Source organism: Onychomys torridus, chromosome X (assembly GCF_903995425.1).
Source record: "Onychomys torridus chromosome X, mOncTor1.1, whole genome shotgun sequence".
NCBI lineage: Eukaryota > Metazoa > Chordata > Mammalia > Rodentia > Cricetidae > Onychomys > Onychomys torridus.
This window is the reverse complement of record NC_050466.1, coordinates 23,022,430-23,037,443: the sequence shown is the minus strand read 5'-3', so window position 1 is coordinate 23,037,443 and position 15,014 is coordinate 23,022,430. Positions and strand designations below refer to the sequence as shown.

General features: G+C 36.8%; 1 protein-coding gene across 5 annotated transcripts in view; it reads right to left on the bottom strand.

Annotated features, from left to right (window-relative positions):
- Gria3 (glutamate ionotropic receptor AMPA type subunit 3) overlaps positions 1-15,014 on the bottom strand; it is a 277,058-nt gene that overhangs the window by 75,921 nt on the left and 186,123 nt on the right. For all 5 annotated transcript variants that reach the window (XR_004943712.1, XM_036175082.1, XM_036175083.1 and 2 more), the window contains 5 exons: positions 12,223-12,384; positions 9,032-9,199; positions 4,494-4,598; positions 3,545-3,652; positions 2,091-2,297 (listed from right to left, as the gene is read on the bottom strand). Coding sequence is in view for 4 of the 5 variants with exons in the window: in XM_036175082.1 (XP_036030975.1) it covers positions 2,091-2,297; positions 3,545-3,652; positions 4,494-4,598; positions 9,032-9,199; positions 12,223-12,384 (750 nt within the window). In the remaining variant the exon portion in view is untranslated. The remainder of the gene's footprint in view (positions 1-2,090; positions 2,298-3,544; positions 3,653-4,493; positions 4,599-9,031; positions 9,200-12,222; positions 12,385-15,014) is intronic.

Sequence of the window (15,014 nt, the reverse complement as noted above, 5' to 3'; positions counted from 1 at the left end):
TCACTGTGCTCTTGCTATGGTCAGAATGTTTGTACTCCTCTTCATATGTTGAAATTCTAATCTGTAAGGTAATGTTATTAAGAAATGGGTCATTTAGGAAGTGATTAGTCCATGAAGCAGAGCCTTCATGAATAGGCTTAGTGCTCTGATATGAGAGGCTTCAGAGACCAATTGCTCTTTCCCTAATGTGAAGATGCTACAAGCAGCTACAATTTATGACTCAAAAAGTTCATCATTACTAGACAATGGAATCTTTGATAATGAACTTCCCAGCCTCTAGAATGGTGAAAAAAATCAATATATGTTGTTTATGAGCCACTAGCTTAATATACTTTCTTATAGCAGCTTGAACAACAACAAAGACAGGCCCTACAGGATATTTGCTCTCTGGAAAGTGACTTCAATTCTTAGCTTAAACATTCTCACACGTAGAATGAGGTTACTAATGGAACTTCTTTAAATGCATGTTGTGAGGATTAAGGTACATAATGCTTGCACAGTAGGTAGCAGCCAGTGAACACTCTATAAATGCTGGCTAATAATAACAAAAAATATTACCTTATTTTTCCCACCGTGAGCTCAGATTAATGAACCTTTGTCAACCATTATTGTAGTCTTGATTCATAAGAAGAAAAAGTGAAGCATCCCTATGTGTAAGATTATGAACTAAGTACATGGAGAGCTGTAGACATGACACTACCTTTTGAGTGTTGGGGAAAAGGGACAAGAAAGAGAAAACATTGTCACTTGGAAAGGAAGAGACTAGTGCTACGTCATAATGGTTGAGTCTCAGGGTCTTCAGAAATCAATTGGGTTGTCTGCCCCTCTCTTGAAGTAGAAAACCTCTTTCTCATCTCTGAACTCACTTGTGTTTCATCTGCAACTCAGTCCTGCCCCAGTTCCCAGGGCCAACCTTGATCTGAGACAGGTGGTGATTGGCTCCAGCCCCACAGATGGAGGCGGGTGTTCAGGTTACTGTACTGTTTGTCTGGCAAGAGGACAGTGTCCCAGTTTTGATACCTGGGGCCCAGCCTCATTTTAAGCCTTAGTTCCTATTCTGTGTCCTTATTTTTAGAAATAAGCTCCTTCCTTTATGCTGGTTTCCAATGGCCTATTAAAAAAACATATTGAGTGACCCTGGTAGTCTCTATGCTTGAAGAGTGACACCCTATTTTGTACTGGCTATCACAGGAGTCATTTTCCTGATCTTTGGTCCAATAGATACATGGATGCTTGCTTCTTAGAAGCTATGGCTTCTCAGCAACAACACGCCCCCACCCAATTCATTTGTCTTCTCAGTATCTGTTGTCCGTACAGGTACCAATCACTGCAAGTGGTTATTGTTTACTAGAAGTAAATATCTCCTGCCACCATCTGCACCCTTGTTAGAGATTGGTTTACCCAATGGGCAATTCTGGTGGTCAATTGTACTTATCCTCATATGCCTCATTGGTTTGCCTAATATCTGATTGTCCCTGAGACCAAACGGTTTAAAACTAAGTCACTGAGGAGCTATGAAGATACCACTGTAGCCTTCTTAAAGTTTGATCCTGATTTTTAAAGTGGGAAATTGCTGTAATGTGGATCTGATTTGCTAGTGTAAAACTAGAGGTAGGGATATAGTTAAATGGTAAACAATGGTACGAATCTTAACTAAGGTGGTAATGTTGTTGGTTGGGATGAAGAGTACATTTAGATTTGAGAGACTTAGTAGAATTCATAGTGCATACTGGTTCATTAGACATGAGGGGACCGATGAGGAAAGATGGTGATACTACTAAGGCAACTACACAGGTAGGTGGTTCTGATACCTCAGTCAGTGAAATACAGAAGGAATAGACTCTATGTAGAGGACAGGCTGTGCTTAATGAGGCTGAGTAACTTCCCTCAGTTCTATTTTCTTTTTCATAAAATAACCCTGTTGCTCAAAGGATGGTATTGATAGTCTACCTTTCCTGAGAAATTATTTCTTTTTACAGACTCATGAAACTCTGAAATTGGCTTAGTCTTAAGCTTGAACATTAGATCCCTCATTTTCTTGTTAATTGAAAAGCATAGAAATAAGTAACAATGGAACTGAAAATACTTACTCCATAGACAAGTTCCCCAACCATGCCATTCCATATTTTAGTCTCTGGATCCCGTGCTCCATATTTCCCATCCCCGACTATGGATAATTTGTATTTGATCCTTACATGTTTGGCTATTTCATAGGCTAAATCAACACAATAGCCTTCATAGCGCTCATTTCCTTCCAATTGCTCATGGTTCTTTTTATACATTACATATGGTGATTCCTTTGGGGTAGAAAAGAGAACAAAAGATTACTCCTATCCATGTATTTCTCTAAGAGATAGTAAATGCAACAGGAAGCAATTTCTACCTCTGTTGCTATTGAAGCTTAGTGTATGGAAACGATTTTTTAAAATTTCAACCAAATAAGGAGGGAGCCTCATTCAACTATTCATGGAGCCATGTATTCCTTGGAGCCCTTAACAGATAATTTAATGAAGTAGGGAAACATTTAAGTTTTTTCCCTAAAGTTTGAAAGTGGGACTCATTTTCACCAACAAAGTCTTTTGATTTAGTTGAATTGGGATGTGCTATCTTCTTCAGTACGTAAAGATGAACTAACTGCCTTTGATTTCTAAGGATGTATCAGGTAGAAGGTATAGCCAGCTCTGGTAGGCCATAGAGAAATGCTGATTGTTGTGAAGCTGGAATGTTTGGCTCACCCTCTTTTTCATCTGTGGGACTATTTACAGTTCCTAGGATAAGGTGAAGGAGAGTAATTGGTCCATACTATTTAAATGTCATACTTGTTTTTAACTGAGGTATGTACTTCATTTAAAAGTAGCTTTTGGAAAACCATTAATTTCAGGTCATCAGGCTTGGTGGCAAACAACTTTACCCACTGAGCCATCTCCTCCACCTTTTCTTTCTTCCTTTTGATTTTCTGAAGGAACCTTCACACATACTCAGCTCTGGGCCAATTCTCCACCTCTTCATTTCCCTCTACACCTACCTCCATCCCCCCTGTTCCCTTTCGTCTCCAGTACTTTTTCTTCCATGTTGATAACACGTGTGCTTAGTTTCTCTTCCCACCACCACCCATTGATGTCTCTTTGCTTTTGTGAACCCACCATCTAGTTTCTTGGTCATTTACTTATACTTACTACTATTTAAATGCCCATACTTAATAATTGGAAATTAACATCTGCATGAGTGAGAACATGTAGTAGTGTTTGTTTTTCGGAGCCTCAGTCATACTACTTAATATAATATTTGTCCAGTTCTGCAAACTTTGGAAATTCTATAATTTAGTATGTCTTTATAGATGAATACAATTCCATTGTGTATTGTGACATTCTGTTGATCATGAAGAGGTGCTTGAGGTTCCTGAACAGCTGTCGTGTTAGAACTTTTGCATGCATGAACTCAACACTGGCTGAAAATATTTTTAGAACTGATAAAGGTTCTTAGAACTGAATAATACTTTTAGAATGTTGTTGAGAAAGTCTACTTATTGTATGTTCACACTTACCAGAATGGTAGTCACTACGATGGTCCGGTTCTCTGAGGATGAACTGTCATTGCTGATTTGCTGATCTGAGAAGGGCACAAACCTTTCATACTCATTCCAGTAACCAGCCTAGAAAGAACAGAATTTGACCTGGATGCCTATTTTTTTCTCAAAAAATACTAAGTGGACTTCAAATAGTTTGAGATTTACAAGGATTGATACTCTGCTTCTATCTGTTACTGCCCTCAGGACGCAAAGGATACACACAGAGGGATACTATTGTTTCTTTATCTTGAGGATTCCTTTTCTTGCCTTACCTTTACTGACATTCTGCAAAATACTTTAGCCCACCCTGTGATGATCACTTTTTCTACCGTTAAATTTTCTATAGCAGAAAAATGTTTGGAACTTCAGAATGCAGATCTATAAGAGTAGAAAGCTAGTTAGTAGTCTGTAGATGTAACACAAGATAGTTTATAGTCTAAGAGTTTATCATATGGCTATGAAATCCCCTTTATGTCTAACTCAACTGCTAGTAAGATAGAAGCCAGCTGGCCATATAAAATTCAGCTACAGAGAAAGGTATTTTGCCCCAAGTTTTTCTTGTGGTGGGCTGGCCAAATGGAAAGAGACCTATTTTTCATTTTTCTTTGCTAAAAATCGTATGTGCTTTAGAAAATTCTGTTTAATAGCATGCTATAAAGTTGGTGATTCCTTCCCTTTATTCAGAAAACTGTTAGTCTACTGCTTTTATATGACTAGACTCAGAAGGTCACCCTCCTTTAAAAACATGTAGCTGGATCATTCTGATTACAAAACTCAATGTATCTTATCTATGCTCCTCAGCAGATGGAAAGAAAAAAATCACCAAGTTAGGCTTTTCTTTGTGTATTTCCCACATATTCTCTTCTGTGGGAATGCTCTCATATTTGGAGAGACATTTCTTTTACTGTCTGTTTTTGTTACTTACTTTTCGAGAGCCTGAGACTTTCATTTCATACACATCAATGGTATAATTTGTCCTACGTCCGTAAGTATCGAATTGGATGTTTCCAGTCATTCCTTGTACTTGCACCTGGTAAAAAAGGCAAAAGTCAGAAAGTTACACTAGCTTTTATATCCTAGCTCTCTAGGATAAAATATTTTGAGAATTTTCAGTTCATGTCATTGAATTCCATATGGCAGATCAAGTCTTCATAACCTGTATAATGCAGTGAAACATCTATAACCAGTCTTTCAAAGACATGACATTTCTAGTATTCCCTTCTTTTTTTAAAAAAAATTATTTTTACTTTATGTGCATGTATGTCTGTGTTCGGGTATCAGATCTTGGAGTTACAGGCAATTGTCAGCTGCCATGTGGGCATTGGAAGTTGAACCCGGGACCTCTGGAAGAACAGTTAATGTTCCCAACCTCTGAGCCATCCCTCCAGCCCAGTATTCCCTTCTTTAGAGTATACTTTAGGCTGAACTAGGTTAATGCTTTCTTCTTCAATATAAGTTTCTTGGGGGCCATCATTGTGTCTTATCTTTATATTTCCAATATTTGAAAATAATTGGATTTTTACAACATGACTCAGTAGTCCTAATCTGTAAAATGGGAAATATCAGAAGTACCTATCTTTCAGAACTATTTAGATGATTAAATGAGATCTAAGTAATGCCTGACATGTAGTGAATATCACAGTGCAGTCTAGATTTATTAACATGTAAAATTATTTATTTATTATTCAGTGTGTGTGATATGAATCTATGAATGCAGGTATGTGTGGAAGTCAGAGGACATTTTTCTGGAGTTGATTCTATCCTTCCTCCATGAGATCTTGGGATTGAACTCAAGTCATGAGGTTTGTGCACCAAGCACCTTAACCCATGGAGTCCTTTTGCCAACTCCAAGCTGTATTAATTACTAACCATAGTGAATTTAGCTATTTTTTATTTTTTAGAGGATTGTCCATTTATGACTTCTACAGTTCCCCTCATTTAAACTATATACCAAAGGATAGGCAGGTAGCAGAGAGCATGCAGGTAATGGAGAAATAATTCAAAGACAGATAAAATTTGTTTTCTTTAAGGGATCAGGAATATAGAATGCTAGAGCTGCATTCTTGTGTTAGAGTCCATGTATGTTATAGTGGTTCTAGGGCCTAGGCCTAGTCTTATGAAAATAAGAGGCCACATCTACTGAAAAATTTTCTTATCTGCTCTATAGTTCAGAGATATCAAATAAAGACTGACTGTCTGCCTGTCAGTCTACCTGAAAATTTCACTTCCTAAGTAAGGGTCACAGTCTTCAAAAAAAATAATAATTTGTTTTGTTTTCTTAGGATTAACTGTCAAAATACGTTTCCCTTCATTTCTAGAAAATTATAAGCTAACAAATAAGTCAAGGACAGTATTGGGGTTATACTGCCAAGGAAAAAATTGGTAACAAGGCTTTGGGAATTTTGTTTTAAAAGAAGGGGATTGCTTAGTACCAGTAGGAGACTATGGAACTACTCTGATATGGCAGCTTGTCCATTGGACTAGACAAACCTGAGCACTAAGCTTGCAGACCACATGAAATGACAGTTCTAGGTAAAGAAATGGACCTTTATTGATGCACAAATGACTTATCCAATAGGATGGAACTGATGCATATTGTGATGTCTGACTTATTAAGAAATTCTTCATTGCTTCATGTAGTCAGACCTTCAAGTCTCATTAAGAATCACACAATTCAAAAGATCCAGCTTATCTGAACTTGATTTATGAACTAGATGGTCAATAGATGTTCTAGAGACACTAGAAACACGACTCAAGTCTTTAATGACCAGGAATAGAACTGGACTACCACTCTAAATGAAGTCTATTTTTAGGGATGTGGTCTGGTGTTGAATGTCAGTGACAGGTTTGTATCACCTAGAATCCCCTTTTAATCCAAATAACTGTGATTATGATTTACTCATAATTTTAATCATCTGAATCTTTCTGGCTCCCCTGCTATGTTGGGAGCATCTCAAGACAGGAGACATCCTTTTTCTATGTTTTCAACACTAAATGCAGTGCAATTCAAATATGAGATTTCCTTAGCTTATCTCATATTTGCATACCAATATAGAGCCCGATACATACCCATAGGGGCTTACTAAATGCAGAATAGATGGCATGGTTATCTATTCATTTAAAAAGGTCCCATACATGCTTCTATCTAAAAACAGTGATTTTGTTTCTAGATTTCTTTTTTGTTTGTTTTTGTTTTTTCATTTTTTTTCGAGACAGGGTTTCTCTGTGTAGCTTAGCACCTTTCCTGGAACTCACTTTGGAGACCACACTGGCCTCGAACTCACAGAGATCCACCTGCCTCTGCCTCCTGAGTGCTGGGATTAAAGGAATGCACCACCACCGCTTGGCCCTAGATTTCTTTAGAGGAAGAAAATGGTTTATTGAGAAACAATTATGTGTTAGTCATGGAAAGGATGTTTGTACATCATGTAAACTCACTTTTAATGAACTGAAGTAAAGGGGGATTTTTTTTTAAATTTAGCAAAGCATTTAGTATTTTAGATCAGCCTTATTTTAAGTCCTTTTGAATATTATAGTATTACTGTAGAGGGACCATATTCTTTTGGAAAAGGTCATTGCTTTCCAGATTTTTTGAAGCAATAGAAACAAGTTGGTCTATAAAGAGAGCTGGAAGATCCCTGTCATCAGGTGATAACCATTAAGGCCTGGAAAGAAAGGTGACTTATTTGGTTTATAGCTTGAACTTATCAGTGAGTTAGACAAGCAGAAACTTTTCTGTGTGACAGGATAGTTGGCCTAATTATTTTGTTATTTTGTAGTCACACTTCTTTCTTTCTTTCTTTCTTTCTTTCTTTCTTTCTTTCTTTCTTTCTTCCTTCCTTCCTTCCTTCCTTCCTTCCTTCCTTCCTTCCTTTCTTTCTTTCTTTCTTTCTTTCTTTCTTTCTTTCTTTCTTTCTTTCTTTCTATTTTTGGTTTTTCAAGACAGGGTTTCTCTGTGTAGCATTGCGCCTTTCCTGGAACTCACTCTGTAGCCCAGGCTGGCCTCAAACTCATGGAGATCCGCCTAGCTCTGCCTCTTGAGTGCTGGAATTAAAGGTGTGTGCCACCACCACCTGGCCTGTAGTCACGTTTCTTATTTTCCACTCTGGTGGCCAGTTTTCTCTTTGGGGAAGGTGGTGATTTATGTTATGAATGACCAATCAATTAGAAATGCTGGCTCCTGCCCCATGAGGTTTTGTTGATGAAAATTCCTTTTGATTCACTCTGAGGCAGTTTTATATTTCACTCATTATTATGTTCCACCCGACAATACAAATCTTGTAACTGCTAGGAAGGTTGAATTTAATTAACTGCTCTTCAAAATCGTGCACAGATACTTTCATCAAACTACACTTAGGGCATTTGTTATGGAATTGACATAATGACATAAAAGTCTGCATGATAGGAGAATGACTCATATCTCTTTCTTGGAGAAAGACACAGGGGCTACTAACCTCTTTTGATTGAATGCGTCTAACTTGGCAAATTTAAGGCAGCAGTAAGAGAGCCAACTACACAAAATGATGTACGTTATGAGGCTGTTCCCAATTCTTCATTGCTGAGTTGTGCACAGAGTTATCTTATGATGGCCTATCTCTTTGTTCATTTGGATGTCCTGAACATCAAGATAATTAGTTAGAAAGAAGAGATTCTTGTACTCTTGAAGGCTCATTTTAATGCATGCAGGCACATGTGGCAGGCATAAAGTAAAATATTCAGGAAAGAGCTCTTGCTTGGAAAGCTGTAATGAATGGGTGATGTTGCTCCTAGTGTAAATAATGGAATCTGTTCAAAGGACACTGCTTGAAGCCTTAAATGATCTCCTACCCAGTAAATACTAAAAACAAGTGACCTATTTGATGGTCTATCCATTGATTCCTTGTACTTTTCTTTAGGCTTTTTCTTTGCGGCACTGAGCAAAAGCCTCTTAAGTAGGCCTAGAAATGCATCATGTTCCTGCATTCTACCATGCAGAATAGTACAAGTGTTCTTTTTGACAACAGAAATACTATCACACTGGCTCAATTCCACAGTCCATTCGGCTCATAATTTGTCTGATGAGCCTAAGAATGCTGCTGTCCTTTGTAATGCTTATCTTGAAGTTAGGAACATTTAAAAAAATATCCCAGTCTCCCTAGGAAATGTCACATTTGTAGAAGACATGTTATTTTGAACCTACTTATACATTTAACCTATAATTTCAAAAGATATCAAGTTTCATTTCCCATCTACAGTGCAGCACAGACCCAAAAATGTATTTGCCCTAAATTTACTATATTTTTCAAACTTCATTGTAGAACTTTCTACTGGTGGAATTCTAGATTGGGGTGATCATTTACATTTATCTTTTCTGTATAGCCTGAGATGCTGTTCCTTTTAGTGCACCTTCTTTCAGGATGGGGGTCTCATTTTTGTGTGTGTCTTTATTAAGGCCCACCCACTCCAAGAAACAATTGTCTTTACCATTTTCAGAGCTCTCTCAATATCAATTCCTTGACTCCAGGGCACAGCAGGATTCGCTAAGCAGTCTCCAGCACTGCCTCGGCGGGATACATCCACTCGCTGCCTCCTCAGGTATCGGAAGGCTTCTGCTATGACCAGTATTGCATCGTGTGTCAATGCAGATGTGTACTAAAATAGATGCATGGAAAACAAGATAACATGATAAACAACATCCTCCAGACTTGCCTTGTTCTTCCTTATGGTTTCTCTTCACCTCTACCTTTTGCGCTACAAAGAAATCATCGTAATTATTTGAGTTGGAAATTCTCTCTGGGCAAGCCTGACTTTGATGCATTCAACAATGATGCCTCTTACCTCATGTGTGCACATGTTAGGATTATTAAGATCAAATGGCTCAAGGGAATCTCTTTCTTGCTCTCAATACTGCTTCATATTGAGTGAGTGACTATAAAAGGCTGGATCTTTTATAAGGGAAGAAATGCATGTGATATTAAGGGATGGCATATATAGATTAGAGAGGAAACAGCATATCCTAAAGCAAGGCTGAGTTATTGCTATTTGTAATAGAAAATTTAGATCTGTTGTTTACTTAGGGGAAAATGGAAATAGCTAAGTTAGACAGCTTGAAATTAATTTGGAAGGAAACATTAATCATTTCTGTCTGGACCATGTTTGCAGCAAGCTAGGACCTCTGGCCAGCAATAAATCAGTTTTTGTTTCCCAGAGGGTAGCAAAAACCAAAGATGCTTTTCAATTGTAGAAAATTACAATTGTTATTGAGTTTTAAATCTGATAACGTCAACAATTTGTAGGCAATGCTTCATGATGTTACCTCTTTCAGGCAAGAATACTTACTTTCTGTTCCATGTGTACAGTGATAAGTTCTACTATGGATGAGGCTAGTCACTTAACACAAGGGATTTGATTATCTGCAGTTTGAAATGGCGGATGCTTTTCTATTAAATGAATCAACAAAGCATGATTAAAATAAGCTGGCCTCTGTTTTGCAAGGGTAATGCATACTTATACAATATGGAGTCTTATTGACTCTTTAAAATGTAGCAAAATGTCCTAAGGGGAGTTCTTACTATAAAAGTCTGTCCAAATACAGTTGGGAGTGAATACATTGTTGTCTCTACAACTATCAATTTACTTTTCTCATGTAACTTTTCTTTCAGAAGCAAGTCATCAAGTATGACTATAATAGAAGCATATTTTCTTTCATGAAGAAAAATCTTTGTATTTGCCATCCTAGCACTACCTAAAGCCAACAGTGGAGTTTCTTCCCAACCAACTGCATAAATTGTCACCCATCTTAATTCAGTTCTTCTAAATCTATACTAAAAGAACTGTTTAATTTTGTCCTTTACTAAGTTTCTATTTACCTATGCATGAGATTACACTCACTATCTAAAATAGACCCTAAAAAGAAATGTTTATAAAATATAGATTAAACAGTATCTGGATTTTAATTTCTAGATGATTTCCCCCACCTCTATATAGTCTATATCAAGTATTAAAGTGGTATCTTTGATTGATTCAGTACAAGGCTCAATACTTTCTTAAACATTTGTAGGGCTTTACTTATATGACTAAGCATTTCTTTGTAGTAAACATGAGCACATTGCACTACATTCACTCATTGTTATTAATTGATACCTGAGATGGTTTTCATTATCTTTTCTACAAGTTATACATCTTTAGAGCAGGAATAATCTACTCTGCAGTATCTGTCTTTATATCTTTTAACCTTGTTCATTTTCTTACATCTAATGCTCTATTTTGAAAATTGTAGAGAACCCTTAAAATAATGAACGAATGTATCTCTTCTATAGCTGCTAAATTGAAACCTCACAAAGAAGTGTGGTTAGGCAGTTTCATGGAAATATAAACTTTATAAGCTCACCTAAATATAGCAGGAAAAATCATACCAATTTAGTACATTAACAAAGGATTTGATTATAAAACATTCCTCATTCAGAATGTGACCGTATTCACTGAGCCAAATTAGGACACCTGGTCTGACCAAAGGGCAAGATGGTTTAAAACGGGACTGCCCTGGAAAACTCTGGCACGTATAGTCTGTACTACAACCAATACAGTTAGCTCCTAACTAGTGAGTGAATGTATTGAATTGTAAAATTATGTTTAGATCACGAATTTTCTAGAGCATTTCAATTGTTTAAAAATTTTACTTGTATTGGGTTCTGATGTGACTCATTTAGGGTAGTACAGAGTACATCTCTTCTTTCATCTATGTCCCTTACTATTCCTCTCTGTCAGAGAGAAATGAGAACATGAAAGTATGAGAAAGGAGACCTTCCTCAGTTTTCCTTTTTAAAGGGACTGCTTTAACAGTACTTGACTCCTCATCTTACATTGTGGACATAGTACACATTTTCATTATGGCAGAAAAGGAGAATTAAAAACTAGTTTCATATTTGAATTGATGTTCCCTCAGCACACCAATTCAAGTATACAAATATATATATACATATGAAAGATCCTTTATATACTTGAATAATTTCTCCTAATTTATCTGTTTTAAACTTGTAAGTAATAATAGGATCTCTAACTATAGGGAACACATAGGAAAAATATGGACTCTAAATATGACTTTCTACTTTTAATATTCTTATCTAGATTTTGAGAAAATGAGCAACTTACATAATCTAGTTATTTTTAAAGACAGTTTTGTAGACATGCAACTATTTCTGTTCAATATTTCCATACATATAGGTAACACATAGTCTATATTAGAGACTAATTCACTTGGGTGTTCTGAGATTCATGGAACTTATTATCATGACACAATCACATAAATAATGTAAAATCCAATTTTCTGTTTCAGACTATCAATCTTCTTTACCTATTCCCACTGCCTCCACCCTTTGCCTGATTCAGGTTCTTGTACTAGTGTAAGTTACGATGAGAATATTAGAAATTAAATTCATTTAAAAATTAAAGTTAACTTATTTTCAAACACTAGCTTTCTATAAAATCTTATTCTCTATAGTTTCTTTATATGGGGGTGGGGTTATATAATAGAATCAATTACAACTGTCTTTTTCAGCATCTTTAAATCACTTCTAGGGGAGAGCACTAGACCACAGGATGGTTGCAAGTATACAATGTCCATATGGAAATGCTTTGGAAAGCTGGCCTTCATTGTCTGTGTCATGGAGCATTACCTTTAGTGGTGCATTCTTGGCTTCAGGAAATTCCCTTTCATCCAGTCTCACCCAGCGCTGTATGAACTGCTGAACCATTGGGTTTTCATTGTTGACAATCTGGAAACCTGTAATATTAGCTCCCCCATGCATGACTCTTTCCAGGGAAATGTCAGTAAAACCCTGGAAAGACAGTGAAAAGGATCATGACTGTGAGAGGCATACATTGCTGCTTATATTATCTGTTGGAGACTAAGGATAAAATGGAGGATTCCTTCCCTGGGATTACTTACTAGCAATAAAGAAAGTCTTCAATGTGAAACTAATTGGTAGGATACCATGTCTTTGAAACTATAGGCACAATGAAGACATGGTGCATGCTTCCATTTTTCTGTCTGTGACTTTATTTGATGTAAGTACCCCATGGAATAACACAGGTTCTGCTTTCAAGAGTATTTTGCTTAATTTATCTGTATTTTCAGTCTTCCTACATAGAATTATATTTAATACTATGTGACTAGAGAATGTTGAAGACATTTGACCATTAAGAAGTGTTATAAAAAAAATCTTTCTTCACCTTAACATGCTGAAGATAGCAGAGTGTTTCAGATTCTGGTGATGAATATGTAGACATTTGTGATTCACAGAAATATCAGTGAGTAAAGCTGACAGCCAGCTTGTATATGATGGCATAAACCCCAGGGTGCGTCTCACATGAATCCATAAATGAGTCTTGACATCTGTATAGCATCCACCATTTGCTCCTTAACTTGCTCTTGTTACCATCTGGTGTCTTTGTCACCCAAGTTCTTCAAAGTGCTTTCCCTAGGGTTCACACCTAAGCCTTTCCACATGGGCACCGCCAACTCCATTGGGTATTGCTGTCTTCTGGGATACCTTACCCAGGAATTGTTGCTACTTCTATTGGCTGTGGGTCTCCTGTGCTTTGTTGCTCATGTGTTAGAATCCTTAATGAACGGATAACAGCTTTCTATATCAATAGGAGGGAAGGTGGAGGAAATCTCAGAGGAGTTGGGGGAGAGAAACCATAAGAATATATTGTATGAAAAGGAACTATTTTCAGGAAAATAAAGAAAAAATGTGCTTATAGGCAGCAGACTTCTGTGGCAGTAAGAAGCAAAAGGGTCCTAGCAGATGGGAATTTCCTTTAGATTTCAAATATAGGAGTTGGCTAGTTATGAGTTTTCCTCCTACATGGCTGTTGCCAGCATTTGGGTATATAGCCTGTGTACTTCATTGCTCTTGCATTCAAAAATAAAAGAAAAAAGAAATTAGTAAAGGAAATGGATTTATTTATCATTTGGGAAAATTGTGGAATGTGGCTGTGGCAGTTTTACTGCTTATAAAAATCAAGAGACTCAAATTTGAAAAATATATTGATTTTAAGAGGGAGTTGAAGGAGAAAAGTGAGGAGAGGGAGAAGGTAGAAATGATGAAAATACAGTACTCATGTTTGAAATTCTTTTAGAAAAATGAACTTTTTTCTTTTTTAATTATAAATATTTTTATTATTATTATTATATTTGTGTTTTAATTTTACACATCAGCCATGGGTTCCCCTGTCTTCCCCACTCCCGCACCCACCCCCACCTTCTCGCCATCCCCTCCCCTCCATTCCCATCTCCTCCAGGGCCAAGACTACCCTGGGGATTCGAGCCCCCAGCTGGAGCAGGCCCTCTGGATAAGTGAGACAATTGAATAGCTTGAACTGTTTGGGAGGCATTCAGGTTGTGGGACCAGGACCTGTCCTCAGTGCATGAGCTGGCTGTTTGGAACCTTGGGCTTACACAGGGACACTTGCTCAGCCTGGAAGGAGGGGACAGGACCTGCCTGTACTGAATCCACCAGGTTTAGAAAATAATCATTTTAAGTTTAGATTATCTTAAGATTTTTGTGTGTGAATATGTTCATGTGTTTATGTGTTTACGTGTATTAATGTACACATAGCATATGTATACACATGTGTGTGGAGACCAGTGGTCAGTGTTGAGTGTTTTCCTCAATTGCTCTTCATTTTTTTTCTGAGACAAGGTTTCTCACTAAACCTGGAGCTCATTGATTTGGCTAGGTTGGCTGCCAATTAGCTCCAGAGATTCTCCTGTCTCTTCCAACTCCCTTTCTCCCACACTTGAATAACGTGCATGTGCCACCATGCACACCTTTTGTACATGAGTTTTAGGGACCCGGACTCATATTCTTATGTATAACTTGTTTTTAACTGAGCAATCTTTCAACACAACCTCACCTCTAACATTTTAGTGTAAGAAAATTTCAAATATACAGAAACTTTGAAAGTACTATACAGTGAACAATCTTATAGTCAATATTTATACTTTATTACTAATAGTCTCTTGTCCACAAGTCAATTTCATTTTTGGAATATATTTTAAACAAAGAAGCGGTAATTATTTGCAGATATTAATATCTTTTACCCCCAAAGATTTAATACATGTGCTAATAACTTGAATTTCACGTTTATATAGTTATTTTTCTCTCTTCCTTTTTGTATTTGTGGTATAAGTATGTGCATATGGGTATATACATGTGTACATACAAGTAAATGTGCTCATATATGTGTGTGTCTTCTTTCCAGCCTCTTTTTTTCCTTTTGAGGTAAAATTTATATTTAATGAAACATACAGTCATAAAAGTATATTCAATGTGTTTTTGATAAATGCATATGCCTATATTATCCATATCATTATAAATTCTTTTATTTTCTTTTTGCATTTTCAAAACATCTTCTTTGAAGTGTGATAATCACAAAGAAATGTGTGCACATCTTTAAGTGA